Source organism: Neomonachus schauinslandi, chromosome 11, assembly GCF_002201575.2.
Source record: "Neomonachus schauinslandi chromosome 11, ASM220157v2, whole genome shotgun sequence".
Lineage (NCBI taxonomy): Eukaryota > Metazoa > Chordata > Mammalia > Carnivora > Phocidae > Neomonachus > Neomonachus schauinslandi.
In genome coordinates, this window is record NC_058413.1 from 7965855 (window position 1) to 7986702 (window position 20848).

Genomic DNA, 20848 nt, shown 5'->3' on the forward strand with positions numbered 1-20848 from the left:
GAGGCGGGTCCCCTCCGCGAGAGGCGGGTCCCCTCCGCGAGAGGCGGAGCCCCGGCCGTGCCCGCCCCCGGAGAGGCTCCTCCGCTGCGGAGGCCTAGGAGCGCGTGCAGGGGCGGAGCTTCTGGGGCGCTCGGCTTATTTGCATTTGGGGCTGGACGACCGGCGCAGTTACGAATGGGCGGGGCTTTCGGCAGCCGCGCAACTTATTTGCATAGAAGGATAGGATGTAGCTGTTGTGATGGGCCTAGTTTACGGATTCCTGCAGTGTTTCCTTTCCTTAACCGGAGGCGAGGGGCGGGAGACGATGGTGTCAGGCGCTGGTGTAGGAGAAAAACATGTTTATTTGGCATTCAACGAAGGCCACTGCATTGCGGCTGCTTTACATATGATGTACACAGTGCATAATTCGTAGCGAATGGAAACCACTGGGCCTGCGCCGTAGTCATCTCCCATCGGGACGCTTCCGGTAGGAGCGCGTGATCCGACCAAGCTTTTCCAAATACCTCTACTTCGCTAGCACGAGAAGTTCCAGCATGTTCGCCACTTCCGCTCCTCCGAGCCATCCAATAGGACGGAGAATGAAACGGCCCCGGAAGTGACGCGGTGAGTTTCTGCCTTCTTCCGGTTCCGGCTTGTTGAGAGCGCGCTGAGGCGACATGAAGCTGCTAACGCACAACCTGCTGAGCTCGCATGTGCGGGGGGTGGGGCCCCGTGGCTTCCCACTGCGCCTCCAGGTATCGCCCCGGGTAGTCTCGCGCCCGTCTCCTGGGCGGAGTAGGGGAGCCAGGCTCCTGTCCCTAACAAAACTCCTCCGCTCCGCAGGCCACCGAGGTCCGCATCAACCCCGTGGAGTTCAACCCCGACTTCGTGGCGCGTATGATACCCAAGGTGGAGTGGGCGGCGCTTCTGGAGGCGGCGGATACCGTGAGGACCCTCCCCCACGCCCGTGCTCACCCTGGGGTGGGGTGGTATCACCGCAGGCCCTTGCCCCCAGGCCGGGGAACCTGGCCTCAAAGCAAAGGGCGGGATGCCCAGAGCTGATTTAGGCCTTTGCCCACAGCTGCATCTGGTCGAGGTGCCCAAAGGGCCGATTGAAGGGTATGAGCACGATGAGAAATTCCTGAGGCAGATGCACCACGTGCTGCTGGAGGTGAGAACCGACCCATCGCTTGCTTTCCTGGCCAGTCACAGCCGCAGGAGGCTGCCAGTGCTCAGCTGTTCCCTCCCCCTTCCCCACAGGTGGATGTGCTGGAGGGCACCTTGCAGTGCCCAGAGTCTGGACGTCTGTTCCCCATCAGTCGCGGGATCCCCAACATGCTGCTGAGTGATGAGGAAACCGAGACTTAATCGTGCCGGGCGCTAGTTTTTCAGTCTGTAACCAGGAATGTTTTTGTTGATGTATATCCTGTTTGCTAGGTCTGTCTTGTATCCCCAAACCTGGACCCAGTGACACACGAAACACAGTGTTCTTGAGCTCGATATATTTCTTTTTCTCATTAAAGGTTCAAAACCAAAAGCGGTTTCTCTTTGCAGCAAATATACATTAAAATAGAGTCTCTGTACAGCCAAAGGTTCTGGGCCCTGGCTTGCCCTATGTCCCTGCACCTCCCTGGCCAAACCCAAAAATAAATATAGTGTTATTGCTCTGCAGGGCATAGAGGCAGTGCTCTCCCTACCCCCCCCCCCGCCCGAAGGAGGCTGGGTGGGAGCTGATGGGGGGCCCTGGCCACCCCAGGGGTCCAGGGGCTGGAGCCTGCTTGGAGTTATTGCTTCAAGGGGGGGCAGTAATGCCCAATGCAAATGATGAGGAGAGGAGCGAAGGGGGCAGGGGCCTTTGCTCTCCAAATCCCCCTCTGCTCTGGAGAGGGGGTTGGATTAAGCAGCAGCAAAAGCATCACCCACTGGGAGACTGTGGCCTCCACTCCCTTCCCTCCCTGAGATCAGGCTTCTGCCCCGCCCCCCCCACGTCCCCTGCAGCCCCCTATGGCTTCCGCAAGGCCCCCTACACTCTGGGGGCACGTTATGGCTTGCAAGGGGCAGCACTGTGCCCAGAGCCTGGGCGCACATTCCCAGCTTCTAAGACCCCCTGGGGGGGGGAGGGGAGGGCGTAAGGCCTGCTCCCAGGAGCTGATGGTATTACCCTGGCCCTGCCAGCAGGCTGTGGCACTGCCCAGACCCCAGCTCTGCCCCCTTGGGGCTGACCCCATACTGGGCGGGTCCTGCCAGCACCCTCACCCATGCCCACCCCTTGCCTCAGTCCATCATGGCCTCGAGCATCTCCAAGAACAGCTTGTGCATGGGCACCTTGCCCTCCAGCTTCACGCCATAGAAATGGGCCAGGACCTTGCCCGCTGTCTGGCGAAGGAGCGGTAGTGTGAGCAGCAGCCTGCCCGCCCGCCGCCGTTCAGCACCCCCTCCGGGGCCCGCCCGGCCTGCTTCATACTCAAGCAGGGCCTCGTGTAGAGCTTCTCGCAGCTGCTCCACAGCCTCGGCATCCTCAATGTGCACAGAGTCTGCAAGGAGAGGAGAGGACGCTGTGGACGTGGACCGTCTCCAGAAAGGGCAGAGCCCACACCTGCTTGAGCACTGTTGGATGGGGCCCGAGGAGGAGCCAGACGTGGATCTGAGGGGCTGCCTGAGGCACCACTCACCGCTCCTGCGCATGAGCCAGGGCCCTCCCTTCCTCCCTCAACTGTGGCCACCTTTGGTCCCCTCCCCCACTTCCCACTAGATGGTTCACTTTCCATGTAAGGATAGCCCTAGCGCTCGAAATCCTACGTGCGGCTCCTAGGCCTGCCCTTGCCTTCTTTGGGACTTTCAACAAGTCACTGTTCTCCCCTAAGCTCCAATTTTCCTTGTCTGCCAGATGAGACCATGCCACCGTCGGGGTTACAAAGTGGAGGGCCTCACAGAGACTCCCATCGATGCCCGCCCGGACTCACCTGAATTGGCAAGGGCCAGGGCCTTCAGCAGGACGTACTCCTCACGCTCCAGCCTCAGGGCCTGCAGTCGCCTCACCAGCTGCAGCAGCGCAGCCCCTAGCTCCCCCAAGCCGGCGGCACGCGCCCCCTCTTCATCCAGGACCAGGTCCTCAGCGAAAGCCAGCTCATCCTGCAGTGGCAGTGAGCGCTGGGCCACACCCAACACCAAGACCTCCATCCACACGCTCTGCAGGACTGACATCTGGTCAGACAGTGACAGTGACGAGAAGCCTGGAGGATAGTGGGAAGCAGACCTGGCTGAACGAGTTCACCAGAGCCAGGCTTGGCCCGCAGAGGGAAGCCCCGGATCACCTGGGCCCGTTACCTGGGATGCTCTTGGCCCAGCTGATGGTGACCACAATCTCTCGGTCAAAGAGGTCACAGAGGGTAGCCACAGCTGGGAGGTGTCCGTCAGGGCCCGCTGGGTCGGGCATGGCATATAGCTTCTCAGGCTCAACCACCAGCAGGTGGGACACCAGTGCGTTTACAGGAGCTGCTGGGACAGTTGGAAGAGGCACTCGAATTCATCACCTTGCAGGCCCCTTTGGGGTCAGGCATCTGCCCCAAATTAGCTACCCCGCTCCCCATGGCCTTCCTAATAGCCACTGGCCAGCCAGGCTTGGACACTTCTCTCCAGGAAGGCCTCCCACTCTCTCCCAGGGAAAGCAAGTCCATGGGCAGGTTCTGAGTGTGAGAAAAGTCTTTCCCTGGTCCCAGGTGTACTACTTAGGGACTGAAGGATATTTTCAAAAATACTCCTTCAGGGAAACATGAACAGATGAAGGGCAAACCGGGATCCCGATGCCCACGCTATCCATTGTGGGTGACTGACACCTAACAGGCCTCTCGTGTCCCAGCCCCATCCCAGCCCTAGGGCTCCCAGGACCCACAGCACGCTCACCGGGTTTCCGAGGGCCTCCGGCTACCGCCAGGGGTCCAGCAGGGAAGGAGCCCGGGAAGGGCAGCGGGTCCACCTCTGGCCGCCGCTTGTACTTCTGCCGCCCGCCTCGGACACGGTCCAGACGTACGCCTTGAATTTCAGGACAAGGCTGATGTCCGTGGGGCTGGGGGTGGCTTGCTCTGCAGAGCCCTCCCGCCCCGTCTCTTCCCGCAGAACGCCCCAAGCCTAGCCCACCCCTGCCCCACGCACCCGGGCCCCTGCCCAGCGCTCACCCTCCTTGAGCATGCCCACCCGCAGGCACTTGGTGAAACGACAGGCCTGGCAGGCCTTGCGTCTCCGCTTGGTGATCTCGCACTCGTTGGAGGCCGGACAGCTGTACTCGATGCTCCCTGCCAGGAAGACGCAGGGCTCCAGTGGCGGCCTCCCAGAGCCCGGAGGGGGCCCAGAAGACAGGAGAGCCCTGACGCGCCCTGGGCAAGTGCAGGTCTGGGGAGAGCGGGAGTGCCCTGAGTGGGGCAGGGAAGCCCGGGACAGTGAGGGGAATGGCCTCTGGGCTGGGGGCTCCTGACGAGGCCAGAGAAACCTGGGACCCAGGGAGTCAGGCTGATCTCTGCCCCAGGCCTCTTGTCAAGCCATGTCTCTGGGCTCTACCAACCCCATCTGTTCTCATCAAGGGCCACAGCGGCTTCTATGTTGCTACATCCAGTGGTCCATTCTTGTCCTCATCTTGCTTGGCCTAAAGGAGCATCTAATGCCATGGATCACGTCCTGCTCCCACAAACACTTGGACACTTGTCATCCTTTGCCTCTAGGACACCACCTCCTTCCAGCTCACTGGCCACTTTGTCATTTCTGTGCATCCCCACACACACCTTCCATCGAAGGACCGACCCCAGGGCTGCCCTTGGACCTCCCAACTCACTCCCACAGTGAGCTCACCAGTCGTGGGCCTTCACGTTTCTATCAGTAGAGCTTCGTGAACCCTAGATTCGTTTTCCACTGCCTCAGCATCTTGCAGGTCTAGAAGGCGTGGCAAACTTCACCTGTCCTAAATGGAGCCCACGACCTACCACTCCAAACCCTACAACCCCATTTGTCCAGTGGCTCAAGCAGAAATCCAGAAAACATCTTTGATTCTTCTCTTACACCCAAATCCAACCCATCAGCGGGGCCTGGCGAGCTTCACCTCCTCCTATGTCCAGAAGCCGACCCATTGTGCCCCGTGCCTGCTCCCGGAGCCCCTGCCCCGAGTCACCATCACCCCACCTTCTCGCTGGCCTCCTCCTCCGTCCCTTTCTCCTTCAGTTAATGTCAACACAATGGGCCAGGATAATCCATTCAACCCAAGTCAGATCCTGTCCCTCCCTTGCTCCAAAGCCTCCAGTGATGTCCCTTCTCAGAATAAAAGCCCAAGTGCTCCCGAGGCCGGTGAGGCCTCCAGCCCTTGGCTTTTCAACCTTTCTAGCCTCATCCCCCTCATACTCTGTTCCTCCCACAGACCCCAGGCTCAGGGCCCACTGCTCTCTTACCTCCTTCTTAGCTCTACTCCCAGTCACCTCAGGGAGGCCCTCCCTGGCCCCGCTGTGAGAATGTCGGGGGCCCCTCTGCAGGCTTCTCCTGCTACCTGCCCTGCCTGATAGTTTCTCGTCAGCTCTCAGCACCCTCTGAGTCGCCACACATGTACTTACTCATCTTATTATCTGTCTTCCCCCTTTAGCATCTGCTCCGTGAAGGCCAGGATGGCCAAGCACTAGGAAAAGGGCCTGGTATGTAATGGCAGCTTCTGACTGGCTGACTAACACATGGTGGCCCTCCCAGCCTCACAGGGGTACCGCCAGGACTGAATGACACAACCAGCCAACATGCCCTTGGCACATTCCTCCTACACCCTATATTCAGGCCTGCGCCCGCAGCTCAAGACACCTCCTCCGAGAAGACCTCCAGAGCCTCCAACCTAGCCGGTTCCTTGGCACACATCCTATTCCTCCCCCTCCAGCACTTACAATAGCGGTACTACAACAGTTTTGTGCAATTCACTGTTTTCTCTCTTCCCTCTGCTAGAATATAAATGGCTTAGTCCCAGCTATGTCCGCAGGCCTGGAACAGTGGTCAGGACAGCAAAGCACAGGGAAGTAAAAGGGCTCCGAAGGCTGCCTGGGATCCATCCTGACACTACCTCTTAACAACCGTGTGACCTTGGGCAAGTCCCATACCTAAGCCCCCAACCCCTCAGTTTTCCCATCTATAAAACTGGGATAAAAACAGGACTTCCTACAAAGACGGCTAGTAAGAATGAAAGGGAATGTCGAGGTAACATGTTCAGCATGGTTCACAGTGCCCAAATGCTCAATAAATGATTACAATCTATGGCTAGGGCTCAGTAAACATTTGTCAACAGAGTCAACAGAGAATGAAGGGGTCCAACGTGGGTAGGAGACGCCTGGGCCTGGGCCCCTTAGTTCACTGGCCTTCGAATCCATTAGAGAGCACAAACGGTTTTAGAGCAGTGGGTGTTGGCCAAATCAAAACCCACTTGCAATGTCACAATGTCCGAAGTTCAGTTATAAGTAATAAGCAGAGGCAGCAGTCAGCTCTGGACCTAAATCAACCCAAGCTCAAATCCTGCTTCTGCCATTTTCTACCTGTGGGACTTGAACAAAGTTTTAAAAATCTTCCTGGGCCTCAAGTACGGTCACAGCGCTGGCACCTTATGGGCTGCTCGGGGAGTAAGAGATCATGAACACAGAGGGCACCATGCCTGACACAGGGTAAGCACTCAAGAAATGTTCTCCAAAAGGACACGTTATTGCCCCAAAGTAAGCAGTGTTTCCTATAAAAATATAAGTAACAGGCACGTCCCAAGTAAAGCTTATTACATCGCATCTTGCTCATGTTTTGATATGTGTTCCTGAGTGAGAAAAACTCAGTAATAGTCTGTTTAAAGTCAGGTGCTGAAATACGGTGTAGCCCCTCTCAGTTACCCACGGAAACCTGCCTTATGCTCGTGCTGCTTTGGGGAAATCCACCAAAGGGCGGGGGACGGGGGGGTTCTATGCTGCTGAGAGTTCAGCAGCTGCCAGAAGCAAGAACAAAGTTTAGAAGCAGAAAGAGGCTGTCTCAAATTTTTCAGAGCCACTGTGGAAGGTGCTAGGCCTCTAGTACCCAGAAACCTAGGCTTCCTGAGCCCTCTCTCACATCCCACATCCAAGCCATCAACACATCCTGGTGGCTTTATTTAACTTTTCAGGGAAACGGCACTTCCAGGACGGAAGAGGAACTTGGGAACCCCAAGTGGTACCGCAGCAGTCTGGGGGCCTAAGGCCACGTGGCAGTGCACCCACTGGGTAGCCTAGGCCCAGAGGGCAAAGGGCACGGGAGTGTGGTGGGGGCTCACCCTGGATGGTCCTCTTGAAGAAGGCTTTGCAGGCCTCACAGGACGCCACACCATAGTGGTAGCCGGAGGCCACATCCCCACAGACCAGGCAGAGGCGTTTGGGTAGGGAGCTGAGCACCAGCTTCCCACCACCCTGCTCACCAGGCCCAGCCCCCTCCCCATCCTCCTCTTCCTTGTGGCCTGGGAGGCAGCGAGTGGGAGCTGGGCCAGGGGCCAGGGCCACAGGGGGCTCGGTCTCGGTCTCCGAGGAACCCTTTGGACTGTCAGGGCTGGCTGGCTCTGCCTTGATGTAGAGAGGCTCAATGCCCACCACCTGGCTGGACATGGCGCTGGTCACCTGCAGGGAGAGACCTGTCGGGTCACAGGGAGACACTAGGATGGGGGACGGAGACACAGTGCCACCCTGGTTGCCCAACCCCGGGCCTAGGGCCAGGCTTCCAGGCTCATCGAGGGGGAGGGAAGGGGGGCAGAGTCCAAGGAAGGGCTGCCCATGAAGAGGGCCCCCCCCATCTGTTGCCATGGGAACAGAGTCTCCAAAGCCTCCAGGGCCAGTAACTGACGGCAAGGTCTCCCACTTGGGAACCTGGGGGAGGCCTGGAAACTCCCTACTCCTATCCGGGCCAGGGAGCAGGGTAACCTTAGTCCCCAGGTGACCTTCAACCCCATCTGGAATCCCCAGCCAGTAGCAAGATACCTCTCAATTTTCTCCAAATGTTGGGGATCTCGATGATTTCCCCCTCACCTGGGCATCCTCCATTTAAAAGCACAAACCAGGCACACAAGGGCAGTGGTGGGTTCACACGCTCGCACTCACCTGGGTCCTCAGGTGTCCTCACATGCTCACACATGCTCACTCTCTCCTGGGCACTTCCATGCTCTCACACATGGCTTTCCCCAAGCCCCGGCTCTCACTCATGCTCCCGGTTTGTCTTCACACACTCCACCCGAAGTGCACAAACCATAAACAAAGTCACACTCAAGGCTCACAATCACACACACTCACTCCCAAACACACTCACCATGCCCCCACACTGACACACACAGGCATAGACCCTTGTGGAAACACACTCAGAGCCTTTCACACCTGACATACCGCCCCTCCTGCCCCAGCATGCCAATCCCATGCCCACCGGAGGACGCGGCTCCACCTCCTCACACCCCACCCCACCCCCCCAAACCCCGCCAGCACAATCACTCTTACACTCCAGCTGCCGCAGAATCCTCCACCTCAGGAGCGCCCCGCCCCCCCCAACCTGCGCACACCTACGGAAAGTTGCCTAAAGTTGCTGCGCCTCCCCTTTCCCCTCCGCCCGCGGGGGACCTCTATCAGGTTATCAGGAAGTAAATGGGGAGCGCCAAGGAGGAGGAAGTTCTCCCTTGCCGGTGCGATGACCTTTGACCCAGAGAGGAGGGTGGCTCAAGGCCCCTTCGAGCGCCCCCACGTGGTCTTCAAAGCCCCTTCTCCGACAGGGAACCCTCCCTATCTTCCACCCAGGCCCGCCCCTGGGACTTCGACTTGCTCCAGGTGCCGGATTGAACCCTGCCCTGAGACTGGATCCGAGGCCCAAGCTTGACCCTGGCCAGGACGTGAAGCCCGAGCCAGGACCGGCCCCTGTCCCAGGCCGACGCATTAAGACCTCAACACGGGATCCCGCCTGGACCCTAACCCCGTCTGGCCCTGGACCCGGTCCCAACCGTGACCCGGGCTGGTCCTGGAGCCGGACCCCGCCCGGAGCCCGCCCCCCGCCGCCCGCCTCCCAGCCGCGCTCGCACATGGCCCCCGCGCCCCGCCCGTCCACCCCCCCCAGCGGCGCTCCCCTCCGCCCCCGGACCTGGGGCTCCGGCAGGGCGGGCGGGCAGGCATGGGGGCCGAGCGGCCCGGAGCGCCGGGGTGAGCCTGGGGCCGCGGACGGCCCCTCCTCCGCCGCCTTCTTGGGCCGCACCGCCCCGCCGCGCCGCGTCCCCTCACTCGGCGGCGCCGCCGGCGGCTTGTAGGACACAAAAGGACATCGCGGCCGCTTCCTACTCTGCTTCCTCCAGCTGACAGCGGGGGTGGGGCCGGCCGTGCGCATGCAAAGCAGGGGGCGGGTCTCGGCGCCCTATGCTAATCAGACAAGAGGGGCGGGCAGCGCCTGCGTGCCCGGACCAGTCGGGGCGGAGCCGGCAAAGCCAGGGGGCGGTCCTTCATGAAGGTCCCGCCCACCGCCGCCGAGCCGGAGCGGCGCACTTGTGAAGGCGGCGGCCGAGGGGGCGGGGCCAGAGGAGACGTGGAGAGGCTCCGGGAGGGGGTTGGAACCAAGAGCGCTCTTACGTAACGAAGGAGGCGGAGCGCGCTCTGCGGGAGAGAAGTGGGCGAGGTGGCTCGGGGGCCGCAATTGCGGGGCAGGGAGAAGACTTACATATGTAAATGAGAGGGCGGGACGAGCGGAGAGGTTAGTGTAACTGCATATGCATGAGGGGCGGGGCCTAGCATGCCCAAACTAGAGGGGAGACGCTGCCCCTTTACCTTCTCGCCCTTCCCCCAAGATTACACCATCGGGGCACTTGGACCGCAGATCCAATATCCCCACACAGCTGCTGGACCCGGGGTGGGAGAAGCAGGCATAAAACATGCAAGAAGTCCTGGATTTCGAGTCCCGGGGAAGGCGGAGCCAATAGGGCCTGGACGGAGAACGCTCAAGGTCACTGCGGTGACCGAGTGAAGGTCACGGGGAAAGGCGGGGCCCCGTGCGTCCTCCTCACGCGGGCAGCCACGCACTGACTCACCGACCGTGCACAGAGTCTTTTATTTCTCTAGGACTCAAATTCCACGTGGACAGGGTCAGGCTTGGATCTGGGGACGGGACAGGGGCCGGGGACTGGAGTCGGGCTGTCTGTCACTCGAGCCCGAGCCCGAGGCGGTGCTCTCAGTGCACCAAGAGGTGCAGCCTCTTGCTCCGGCGCCTCTTGAGCCCCTCGATGTATCGCTGCAGCTGCTTGGTCAGGAAGTGGTCCCGGCCAATACCTGACCGGTAGCCTGGAGGGCATAGCTCGGCTCAGGGCGGTGAGCAGGAGCATGGCCTCCCCAGCAGTGGTGCTGCACCTGAGATTTGAGGAACCGCGGGTGATCTGGGGTAGCAGGAGCGCTTGGCACGCGGGTCTGTTAGTCTGGGAAACTTTGGATCTCCAAGGTGCTGGCCCTGACAGTTTTTGTTTTTTTTTAAAGGTCAAGTCATACACCTGTACTCCAAACACATGGGGGATGTGGAGGAGGATGAGAGAGTCGGGTGGAGCATGGGTGAGGGCAAGGTTAGAGTGTTGCAGGCCTGAACCAGGACAGTGGTAGCAGGCAGCTCTGTGGACACCTCCTGGACCACCCACTCTAAGCCATTAGCCAGCATCCCTGCCTTATATTATAAGCAGGGCAAATGAGGGGGCTTTGACCCAAATAATCCACTGTCCAGAGGTTCCTCACAGCACCGAGGGAGAGGGCCACACACAGACTGTCATCCCCGCTGGGGAGTGGAGAAACCGCTTTAGAAAAGCCACATCAGCTAGAGAGGGGCTGTGCTAAGGCTGGCGCCCAGGCCCCTGAGGGTCACCTCATGCTCTCCCCACTGGGTGTCCCTGTGCCAGTCCCCCAATTTTTTACTTTTGGTAGGGCTCCTGGAATACTGGTGGGTGGTAAGGGAATCTGACAAGGCAGACACGTCCTGAAACCCCACTCCCAGAGGCCCAAACCCTGCAGAATCCCCCAGGGTCTCTTGTGGGAGCTGGGGAAGGGGCTCACTCCGGAGGGCTTTGGTGAGGATTTCCAGAGCTTCACTCTCCATGAGTTCCATCAGAGGCAGTGGCAGCTGGAGAAGCAGCAAGAGGCTCAGATGTCCCAGAGACCCCAGCCCTGCCCCGAGCTGAAATGCCTCACCTACCGCCTCTAACCCCAAGACCCCCAACCAACCTGCCTGCCCCTCTGCTCTACAAACCACCCTCACCCCTTCACCTCTGCAACCCCCACCTTGCCCATCTCCACCCCACTAAAATCCCCAGTTTCTCTGGGTGCTAACCCTGTTCTGCTGCTCCATCCAGTAGGCTCGATGGGGTGTGTGCTTCGAGATATTAAGCGATGACTCTGAGGAAGACATTTCTGGGAGAAGAAAAAAAGAGAGATCAGTCATCTGCAGACCACTGGGTCTTCCCTGGAGCAGAGGAAACGAAACGCATGGGCAGGCTTGTGGTGGCAGGGGAGTGGCCTTCAGAGACCAGGTCCAGGTGCCACCTTATTGGGAAACAGTATGGGACAGTCGGTTACTACCCTGGGCTTTATTGTCCTACCCACCAAGGTGCCAGTTCTGACTACCCCATTAGGTGAGGCTTACAAGCAGTGACTGAAAATTCCTGACCCTCAAGTTCTTCATTTGTCAAATGGGGTAATAAGAATAGAGCCCCTTATGGAGGTTGTGAAGTTTAAGGCGATCATGCAAAGGAAGCCCAGTGCCTGGCACACAGCAAGCACTCAATAGATGGCATTACAATATTGTTATGCGTTTTAATCCCGCGATGTAGGGGCGGGGGGCGGGGAGGAGGAGTCCCAGACAGTGCCCCGCAAGAAGTAGGTACTTAAAATTGTAGCCAACAACTGAGTGAATGAAAGACAGGCACCTCCTCAACGACAGCAAATCCATACACAAGGAAATAACTCCCTCCTCTCAACCATCCCAGTGATTCCATTAAAAGCACGGGTCCTACGGCGCTGCCTTTGCGCATTTTCCGCAGGTGTCTCTCAGACCTGGCGTGCCATGGCCACAGGACTTGTACGACGCCTGCCCGGTAGGGGGCGCTCCAAGAATGTCTGGTTGATTTAAAGCGTAAAAGATAAACGAGGGCGCCCGTCCGGGGAAAGAGAACCCTGGAAACGGATCCTACAGCTTCTCTCCCCCACCCCCCACCCCCATTTCACAGCAACAGATACTGAGGTCCTGGCCAGCCCCCTGCCCTGTGGATACCCACGGCCCTGTGAGGCCACACTGACCGGTGTCGGTCTTGGAATCGACGTCCTCCCCTAAACGGCTTCCCAGGGAGCTGGCCCGACGCAGCTCCAGCTCCAACAAGGAGGACTCGTCCAGATCCTCCTGTCTGAAACTGTCCTTGTCCTCTCCGTCATCCCATTCTTCCCAACCACCGTCCGAGTCGCGGCCGGCCTTCAGGTTGTACCACCGGCGGGACTTGCTGCCGATGCCGCTGCCCTCCATGTCTGAGTCCTCGCCGACACTGGACCGCGGCACATTCAGCTTCGGCTGCGACAGCGTGGCCCTGGTCCACAGATTCCGGATGTCGTTGTCTGGGCTCGACTTGTCTGAGCCATGGCTGCCCAAAGACGCCTGTGGGCCACATACAAGGAGGGAAGCCAAGGGCCGCGGGGAGTGGGGAAGGAGAGGAAGAGCAGGCTGGAGTCGTCGGCTCGGGGGCTCGTTGGGAGCTGCCCCGGGGCCAAGGCTGAGGGAGAGAATAGCCAGGGATCCAGGCTGGACCCAGGCTGGGGGCTCCCACGGGGAAGGGGCCCGGGAAGAGTTCTTACTTTGAAAGGCTTTTCCTCCATGGTTCTGCCCCAACGGACCCAGTCGCCACAGGCCTCGGGGCGAGGAGCAAGGGGTCACGCTCCAGGAGCGGGGAGGGGCAGGATCCCGTTCCCGAATGGTGCTGCGGGTCTCGCGAGGGAGAGTTCAATCTACAGCCCCCCACGCTAGATGCCATTCTCTCTCCCCCGTCCCCACCGCCCCATATCTGGGCTGAGGTTGGAGCCGCGCAGAACACCTTGGCACATTCCGATTCCGGACCCTACCCGGTAGCCTCCCGGCAGAGACACGGGCCCCAAGCGTGGCCCTTTCGGGTGCAGGCGTGGGGAGGAGGGGCTCGGCCCGGGGGTCACAGGAGCCTGGCTTGCCCCGGAGGTGGCCCGACGCAAGCACTCCCACACCCACTCGCGTCCCCGGAGCGCGCACGCCCGCAGCGGTGCAAACTGTTTCCGTTTATTGATGCAGGCTTTTGAGGCACAGTCGTGAGGTGTGGTGAGGGACGGGCCCAGCCGGGACAGCGAGACAGAAAGCCTTGGGGGGGGGGAGGTCTGCAAATGGATAAAGTGAGGAGAGGGCCAGGAGCGGGGGTGGCAACCCGTAGCCTCCTCCGCAGGCCTCGGTTCGGTCGAGAGAGGCCTCTTTGGTCAAACAAGCAGAGCATGCCGGGGAGAGCGCAAGAACGAAACCCTTTGAGAGGCCCGGGCCCGGGGTCCCGCCCCTACACCGGCACGCCTTTTTCCCGCGGGCGCCCGGGGCCCCGCGGCCGCGCGGGCTTCCGGGGAGGGTTAGGGGGCCGGCGGCGACCCCGTGGCGCGCGGGGCAGCGCGCAGCCGCGCTCGCTCTGCGTGTCAGAGGACTCGTCGATGAAGGCCAGGTTCTCGCTGGGGTAATCCAGCGCCGAGGCCGTGGGCGGGGAGGACGGGGAGGGCGGCTCGGCCTTCACGGGGAGCGGGGATGGGGGCCTGCCGGCGGGCTGCGCCGGACACGGCGGCGGAGGCAGGAGTGGCCGCTCCTTCTCCAGCGGCGGTGGTGCCGTGGGCCCGACTCGCTGGGTCACCCGCGCCGTCACCGTGCCGGTCCAGCTGGCGGCCTGCGCCGTGAGGCCGCCCATCTGCGCGAGGAGTAAAGGCAGTCCTCGACCGCGGGTCCTCGACCGCCTCGGCCACCCCGGGAACCTACCCCGTCGCCAATCAGGCACGGCCCCCCTTTTCCTCCTGGTCCTCTGGTCTCAGCCCGCCAGAGCCGGGAAAGGCTCATCAACCAGCCACACACTCTCCTCTCCTCCGAACCTGAGTCCTCTTCTCTAGGAGCTTTTCTAGAAAGCCCCGGTTTTATTTCAGCTATCCTTCCTGTGCCCCCTGGAGACCTTTGCGCCCCTCTCGAGCTCTTCGGCCGTCGCGACCAGTAAGGTGACACAACGCAGGTCGCCCAGTTAAATGTGAATTTCAGATAAACGACAAATAAAATTTTAATATATGCATCTCCCTCCCCTGCAACATTTGGGACATACTTACACTGAAATATTATTTGCTATTTATCTGAAAGTCACATTTAACTGGGCTTCCTGCTTTTTGTTTTGTTTTGTTTTGTTTTTCTCTAAATCTCGAAGCCCTATCCATGAGAGCAGAGATGGAGTCATCAGCAAACCGGTCCAAGTTTAACCCTTTGTCCCCGGGGCAGGTGCACACTGGGGGGGGGGGGAGGCACTCCGTCCCTGCCTTGAGAAGCCCACACTCTGGAAGGGAGGCAGGCTGATCAACTCGCTGCTAGGGTAGAGCGTGTAAAGCGCAGCGCTGACGCAGGGGCGCCTACCTCTGCCCGAGTGCGGCGGGACACTACTCGCAGCCAGTTCCCGATGGTGGTGAGTACTGAGGCGAAGTAGGCCAGGCCGAGCAGGATCCAGAACCACACCAGCGGCTGGTAGGCTGCATTGCTCTGGTTGGGGCTGGCGCCTGGGATACCACCGGGGAGGCCAGAAAGACGTTGATTGTGGAGCAGGCTTTAAGCCTGTGAGCTCCTGGTTCATTGCCCCTCTTCTCAGCTCAGTGAGAGGATCCGCCTCCCCAGGGCAATCAAAGGGTGTGTGCTAGAGTGTGTGTGAATGCATGCTAGATGAGTGTGCATGACTTGAAGGTGTGCCAATAAAAATATGCACGTGAGTGTGCTCACGCGCAAAAATGTGAGCATATGGGAGGGGTGCACATATATAAGAATGTGACACGTGTGAGGGGTGCACTTCATCTATGTGTGAGCATGCATCGGGGTGCAGGCATGCAAGAATGTAAGGGTACATGAGGTGTTGCCTCCGTGCAAAAACGTGAAGGTGCATTCCGTGAGGGCATGTAGGGATTGGAGCAAGCGCCTGTGAGCGCACACACACCACAAGGAATTTGGAGGGAGACGCAAGAGTGCAGGGCCACTGGGCATGAATAAAGTGGATAGGGAAGTGCAGCGCAAGAAAGGTGGCCTCACCAGCCACATAGTCCCCGAAGCCCACCGTGGTGAGCGTCACTACGACGAAGTAGATGGCCTCCAGCTTGCTCCAGCCCTCCACGTAGCAGAACACGAACGTGGGTGTGAGGACAAAGAGCAGGCAGCCGATCAGAAGGAAGAGCACCGCCGATAGTATTCGCACCAGCCCCGGTGGCACATGCCACTTCTGCAGGGAGGGGCAATGGGCAGAAGGACCCAAGGCGTCGCCAAAACCTCCAGTCACACCCCCCACACACACCGCCTCCTCCGGGATCCGGTGCGCAAGGCTCCCGCGACCTCGAGGTCCGCGCTCTCGTGCGGGGCGGGGACGTAGGGAAGGGTAACCCGAGCTCAACGCGAGGGCGCGCAGGGCAAGGAGCAGCTCACCAGGAAGATGGCTTCGATGTGACCGATGCCGCGGCGCAGAGAGGAGCCCAGCCGGTCCCCGACCCCTGCCAGCAGGATCCCGAACAGCGGGATCCCCACCAGCGCATAAAAGATGCAGAAGAGGCGCCCGGCATCTGTGCGCAGGGCCGCGTTGCCGTAGCCTGGGCAGAGGGGCCGTGCAGGAAGTCTAGGGGCTGCCTGGCCCCTACTTCCTCCCTCTGCACCTTCCCCCAGGAGAAAGCCCAGCGGCCCCTTGCCCCCCTCCACGTGCCCAGTCCCCTCCCCCACCGATGGTGGTGATGATGGTGCCTGAGAAAAAGAAGGCGCTGCCCAGGTCCCAGGCTGAGTGGTTGCTGTTACTGGTTGAGTTGATGTCAGGGTCCGCACCCCCTCCCAGGGCATCAGCCACATCCTGCAGGACAAGGCGCAGAAGGAGGAACCTCAGCGCTTCCCTACTGTCGCCGCCAAGCCCCTGGCCCTCCAGTCCCCAGAGTGGTATCCTCCCTCCCCTTCCCAGCGCTCCCCCTCTCTCCAGTCTTCCTGAGGGCTGTCCCTCAGAGTAGACATTGCAAATTGGGTGGCCCGATTTTGTTTGACCTCCACATTGTTTTAGAAACATTTTAGTTGGGACGTCTGGGTGGCTCAGTCGGTTAAATGTGGGACCCTTGATTTCGGCTCAGGTCAGGATCTCAGGGTCCTGAGACTGAGCCCCCGGTTGAGCTCACGCTCAGCGGGGGAGTCTGCTTGGGATTCTCTCTCTCCCACTCCCTCTGCCCCTCCCCCCCACCACCCTCCTCTTGGCGAGTGTGTGTGCTAGAACGCTCTTTCTTTAAATAAATAAATAAATAAATCTTAAAAAAAAAAGATTTTAGTTATTTGCCCCTTAATTTCACACAAAAGACTTCAAGTTTATAGAGGTCAGGAGCACAGACCTGGACCAGACTGCCTGGGTTCAAATCTCGGTGCTGTGTGACCCTGGGGCAAGTTAACTCTCTGTGCCTCAGTTTCTGCCTCTATCAGGTGTGGATGATGATGCTAACACCTACCTCAGACAGTTGTGCAGAGTTAAAGTAAGCTCTGTGTGTTAAGTTAGTCCAAGGAGTGATCATGCCCAGTGATTTCCAGCTTTCCACAGACCCCACCACTCCCACTGGCCCTTGGAAAGCTGAGTTTTGAGTTCCTTGCCTTAGAAAATCTGATGGAAGTTAGGGACCCTTTCTCCAGGAAGGTTCATATACCATCAAATTTTGTACCCAATATTGGAAGGCTGGTAGACACACAAACCCCCGCCCACCCTGTTGAAGTCCAAGCCGAACCCTGTGCTACATAGTAGGTGCTCAATAAATAGGATTAAATTAATGAAATGGCCATGTGTCTGCCCCTCTTGCCACCTTGCAGTCCTTTCAAGACACAGTCTGTGTTTTGAGAGTGTCTGCCTTAAGTGACAGAGATCAGAGCATAATGAGGGGGGCAGAGGGGCCCTTCCCCAAGGAGCACAGAGCCAAGACACAAAGGCAGTGGGGGAGATCAAAAACCACATTCTTTCTCTCTGAATGCAATCCTCATTAGCAAGACCCATTCCAAATTAATCTTCCTAAAGTGACTGCCCCAAATCCTCCATAGCTCCCTGCTGTCACAGCATAGAGTCCAAACTCCCAGCCCAGCATCTCAGCCCCTTTTCAATCTAGTCCCCACCTCCCTTTCCCCAGCCTTCTCTCCTGGGACCCCCATTTGAAATCCAAGTTGCAGTGACCTTACCCCCAGATTTTCTGAGATGATCCCATTTCCTGTAATAGTAATTCTTAAATGAAGCCAAGAAGTGAAATGTATGATTAAGGTGATTTAAATTTTATTTTGCAAGACTTTTCCAATAAATTCACTACTTAGGGGGAAAAAAAAATCTCTTGTCATCCTGTGTGTTCTAATTTTTGCTTCGAATGACTACGCATCTGCTAAATCCGAGTTCTGCAAAACACTCTGAGCTTTCCAACTTCCACGCCTTTGCCCATGCTGTTCCTCTGCCTGCAGGTCTCTTGCAAACCAATCACACATCTCTAAATTCTACAAGGCTCACCTGCCTCATTTCAATTACCTGCTCCTCCCAAAGCCACCCCCCCCATCTCCCTCCTTGCCCCCAGCACCTAGCTCAGGGCCCAGCATACAACAGGTGTTTAACAAAGAAGGAAACAAGGAAAGCTCCCTTTCCACAGAATCCTACAGTGATCTGTCCATGGATCTGTCTCCTCATCCCAAAGTGACAGCCTCTAGGGTAGAGCCTGCCTCTGTTCCACCCCCATAGCAATTTCCCTGCTCACCCTACAGTGTATTAGCACAGCACCCAGCACATAGTAGGTGCATAATTGCTGCAGGACTGCCTAGTTGTGGAAGAGAAAGCAGCTGTCGCCCACACTTCTAATTTCTGCCCTTCCTTTTCTTCTTTTTTTATCCAGGAAAAAAGCATTTACATTGTGAAGATAAAATAGGTCAGATTCCCTCCCTCCCCTGCTCTGCCCTGTGGTCTGGCCAGACACATTCTCCTGTCCAGGCCTCTCTGAGGCTCACTGGGATTCTGGAAGTGTCAGAGCCAATGTCAAGCCGCCTGTGTCCCGGCCCCACCCCATCCTCATCTCTGCTCCTGGTCCTGCCACCTTGGGAATCAGCTGGAACACTGAGGCCTCCATGCCCACGGCTCCTCCCTCCAAAAGAACAGGCAGGGAAGGAGGGGTACTCTTCAATAAAGTAATAAGCATCAATTTATTAAAGTTAATTCTTGGGGTTTTATATGATAGTGACTCAGAAATCACAGAAGCAACAAAGGTGCTTACCTGATAGTACCCCCAGGAGGCTGAAGCCCAGCACTTTCTTTAGTCACTGAACCAAAGTTGAACCCACCCCTTCCTCTGGCCTCTTCATCATAAGCATGTGTCCTGAGGAGAAGGGCTGCTTAGCCTGGTATCCATGGTGGCAGGCTTAGGGGATCCTGGAACCCTCTGAATGTGTCCCTCTGACACCCTCTGAAACCACCAGGATGTAAGTGCATTTTTCCAGGGGGTAGGGGAGTGTTCACAGTGTTCTTGGGCATCTCCAAGGCATCTGTGACTCCAAAGAAGTAGAGAAACCAGGGTAGGGTTGCCAGTTTCAGTAAATAAAAATACTGCATGGGACATATTTATTTTTTAAAAGTATTCATTGTTTAGTGGCTAAAATTCACAATTATCCAGGCGTCCTGGATTTCATCCGGCAACCCGGAACCAGTGCGTTATGCCTGCGAAATGTAACATATTGCATGTGCTCCAGCCATGTATTCATTTCTTCCTTCACTCGTTCCTTCACTCAACCACCATCACACTGAAGGAGACAGCCCAGGAGCTCAGTGCAAGCCCAGGAAAAGCAAGGCAGACAAATGCCCCCAAGGTCGCCATATTGAAAACACAGAGACCTGGATCCCAGCCTCTGCCCTGCACCCCTCAGCTGCACCCTGCCCTCCGGGTGCCCGTCTGGAGGCGGCAACCCAGCGCAGGGCCCCACTGGCATGCAGCTACTTTTGGGGGGGTCACCGGCGACTGTTGAAGGGGCTCCTGCCCACCCACGCACCTTGATGAAGAGCCCCAGGTCCTGGTCGTTCACGCATGGATGGGCCCTCAGGAACTTCTCTCGGACCTCCCCCAGCTCCCTCTGGGCCTGCTGCTCGTGGGGCTGCTCCAGGGCCTGGAACACCAGGGCACCGGACACCAGGTAGAGCAGGACCAGTGCCAGCAGGGCCAGTAGGGTGGTGCTGCGCATGGCGCGCCCAGGGGCCCGGCCGATTCCGCTGCCCGCCTGGGGAGGCCGGGCAGGGGGCTCCTGGGGAGCTGCGGTCACTGTGGGTAGAACCAGGGATGCCGGGATCAATAACTTAGCCTGCCACCCCTCCACCCTCCTCCTCCAACCCCCATACAGCCAAAGGTCCTTGGAGCCCCCAGCCCTATAGCCCATAGATGTCCTCTCTTCACATCCCTCTGCCAGGACACTTGGTACCAGGGCACACCCAGTCCCCCGACTTCGGTCCTCCCCCTTACCTCCACTGCCCCGCCCTCAGCCCCTGTCCGGGGACTCCAGGACAGGAGAAGAGAAGAGGGCACCGGGAAGGGAAAGGAAGGAGAGGGGAAGGGGGAAAGAGAGACTGAGCTTGCCGAGGGACCCGCAGGGCGAGCGAGAAAACGCCGGGGGCCTGGAGGGGGCGTGAGGAACCGGCTTCCAAGCAGGAGGCTGAGGGGGCGCTGAGGCGCGCGAAGGGGAAGCGGGAGGAGAGGCCGAACCGCGCAGGGCGGGGACGGGGATGGCGGGTCCCGGCTCCTCCGCTGCGGCTGCGGCAGCATCTTCGCGCTTCTCTCCCCCCCTCCCGCCTCTCCCCGCTCTGCCGCGACCCGCGAGGGGCCGGGCGGGGAGCGTCCTGGGTCTCCCAGCGCCCCGCCGGGCTTTCGAGGAACCCAGGGGCGGGCCCCGGTCGCCGCGCAGAGGCGAGGCCGGGCTGGGGGGTGGGGAGGGTCCCGGGTTCCGGGAAGAAAAGGGGCGGGAGCGACCAGGGCCGGCCCCGGGGCAGCATCCTCCCGGACAGCCGTCAGCACCCCCCGGGGACAGCGGGCCGCGGCGCCCACGCGCACACACGCGGGCACAAAGACCCGCGCGCCCACGCTCCGCCCTGCGGCTCCCGCCCGCCCCGCTGCCCAGGCTGCACGCACACACTCCACCTGCACACTCCCCAGACTCGCGGGCACACCCGGACCCCCGGGGGCGTGCGCGCCGGGCCGAGGCACCCCCGAGGTCCACGCGCACGTGTGCACACACTCCCGTCCACACACCCAGGCCGCCGGGCCACCGCGCAGCGCCCGCCACCCAGACACACTGCACACCCGCCGTTCGCTCCCACCGCCTCCCGAGAGTCTTCAACGCTGACGCCTGGGAGCGCGCGGGCGGCGGGACGCGCGGCCGCACGGCTCCCGGAGGCGCCCACGCGCGGGGAGGTGAGCGCCCCGCCCGGCCGGTCGCCCCCTGCGCACCCCTCCCTGCCAGGGAGTCCCGCCCGCGCCCCGCACTCCCTCCCGCGTCAGCCCCGCACTCACTGTCGGCCCCGCTGCGGCTGCGGCTGCGGCTGCGGCTGCGGCTGCGGCCCGGGCTCCCG

The 20848-nt window shown here is 59.6% G+C and overlaps 4 protein-coding genes across 13 annotated transcripts in view; 1 reads left to right on the forward strand and 3 right to left on the reverse strand.

Moving 5' to 3' along the window:
• Positions 1-630: 630 nt before the first annotated feature.
• On the forward strand, positions 631-1516 carry TRMT112 (tRNA methyltransferase activator subunit 11-2). Of its 2 annotated transcripts, none has more exons than XM_021685516.1 (4): positions 631-734; positions 823-924; positions 1061-1150; positions 1240-1516. In XM_021685516.1, the coding sequence occupies exons 1-4, from the start codon at positions 657-659 to the stop codon at positions 1345-1347; spliced, it is 378 nt and encodes a 125-aa protein (XP_021541191.1). In that variant the 5' UTR covers positions 631-656; the 3' UTR covers positions 1348-1516. The 2 variants fall into 2 exon arrangements, with proteins under 2 accessions (XP_021541191.1, XP_044775796.1); XM_044919861.1 differs by having other exon boundaries at positions 1076-1150.
• Positions 1517-1916: 400 nt separating this feature from the next.
• ESRRA (estrogen related receptor alpha) lies at positions 1917-9252 on the reverse strand. 9 transcript variants are annotated; one of them, XM_021684994.1, is made up of 7 exons: positions 9109-9252; positions 7277-7613; positions 4155-4271; positions 3883-4011; positions 3307-3477; positions 2943-3212; positions 1917-2513 (listed from the first exon to the last, which is right to left on the reverse strand). In XM_021684994.1, exons 2-7 carry the CDS (start codon positions 7599-7601, stop codon positions 2254-2256), a joined length of 1272 nt encoding a protein of 423 aa, XP_021540669.1. In that variant the 5' UTR covers positions 7602-7613; positions 9109-9252; the 3' UTR covers positions 1917-2253. The 9 variants fall into 9 exon arrangements, with proteins under 9 accessions (XP_021540669.1, XP_021540671.1, XP_044775794.1 ...); XM_021684996.1 differs by lacking the exon at positions 9109-9252 and adding an exon at positions 8478-8522; XM_044919859.1 differs by lacking the exon at positions 9109-9252 and adding an exon at positions 3607-3610 and having other exon boundaries at positions 3307-3474; positions 3908-4011; positions 7277-8416.
• Positions 9253-10182: 930 nt separating this feature from the next.
• Positions 10183-20848, reverse strand: part of CATSPERZ (catsper channel auxiliary subunit zeta) — a 17479-nt gene continuing 6813 nt past the window's right edge. The window contains exons 3-6 of the mRNA XM_021685255.1: positions 12285-12633; positions 11320-11399; positions 11046-11112; positions 10183-10292 (exon numbers count right to left, since the gene is read on the reverse strand). Coding sequence (XP_021540930.1) covers positions 10183-10292; positions 11046-11112; positions 11320-11399; positions 12285-12633 — 606 coding nt within the window. The remainder of the gene's footprint in view (positions 10293-11045; positions 11113-11319; positions 11400-12284; positions 12634-20848) is intronic.
• KCNK4 (potassium two pore domain channel subfamily K member 4) lies at positions 13501-19485 on the reverse strand. The gene is made up of 6 exons (XM_021684991.1): positions 19282-19485; positions 15976-16099; positions 15688-15848; positions 15301-15487; positions 14641-14780; positions 13501-13939 (listed from the first exon to the last, which is right to left on the reverse strand). The coding sequence occupies exons 1-6, from the start codon at positions 19468-19470 to the stop codon at positions 13547-13549; spliced, it is 1194 nt and encodes a 397-aa protein (XP_021540666.1). The 5' UTR covers positions 19471-19485; the 3' UTR covers positions 13501-13546.

What these genes read in the sequence shown, in the direction of transcription:
- KCNK4 (XM_021684991.1), bottom strand. Translation starts at nt 19,470, where the DNA reads ATGCGCAGCACCACCCTACTGGCCCTGCTGGCACTGGTCCTGCTCTAC. An exon ending in ACCTGGGGCTCTTCATCAAG is followed by an intron (nt 16,100 to 19,281) that starts GTGCGTGGGTGG and finishes CTTGTCCTGCAG; the next exon opens with GATGTGGCTGATGCCCTGGG. An exon ending in CACCATCATCACCACCATCG is followed by an intron (nt 15,849 to 15,975) that starts GTGGGGGAGGGG and finishes CCCTCTGCCCAG; the next exon opens with GCTACGGCAACGCGGCCCTG.
- ESRRA (XM_044919857.1), bottom strand. Translation starts at nt 7,796, where the DNA reads ATGGCAACAGATGGGGGGGGCCCTCTTCATGGGCAGCCCTTCCTTGGA. An exon ending in GGTGGGCATGCTCAAGGAGG is followed by an intron (nt 4,012 to 4,154) that starts GTGAGCGCTGGG and finishes CTGAAATTCAAG; the next exon opens with GCGTACGTCTGGACCGTGTC. An exon ending in CTGGGCCAAGAGCATCCCAG is followed by an intron (nt 3,213 to 3,306) that starts GTAACGGGCCCA and finishes ACTATCCTCCAG; the next exon opens with GCTTCTCGTCACTGTCACTG.
- TRMT112 (XM_021685516.1), top strand. Translation starts at nt 657, where the DNA reads ATGAAGCTGCTAACGCACAACCTGCTGAGCTCGCATGTGCGGGGGGTG. An exon ending in GCTTCCCACTGCGCCTCCAG is followed by an intron (nt 735 to 822) that starts GTATCGCCCCGG and finishes TCCGCTCCGCAG; the next exon opens with GCCACCGAGGTCCGCATCAA. An exon ending in TTCTGGAGGCGGCGGATACC is followed by an intron (nt 925 to 1,060) that starts GTGAGGACCCTC and finishes CTTTGCCCACAG; the next exon opens with CTGCATCTGGTCGAGGTGCC.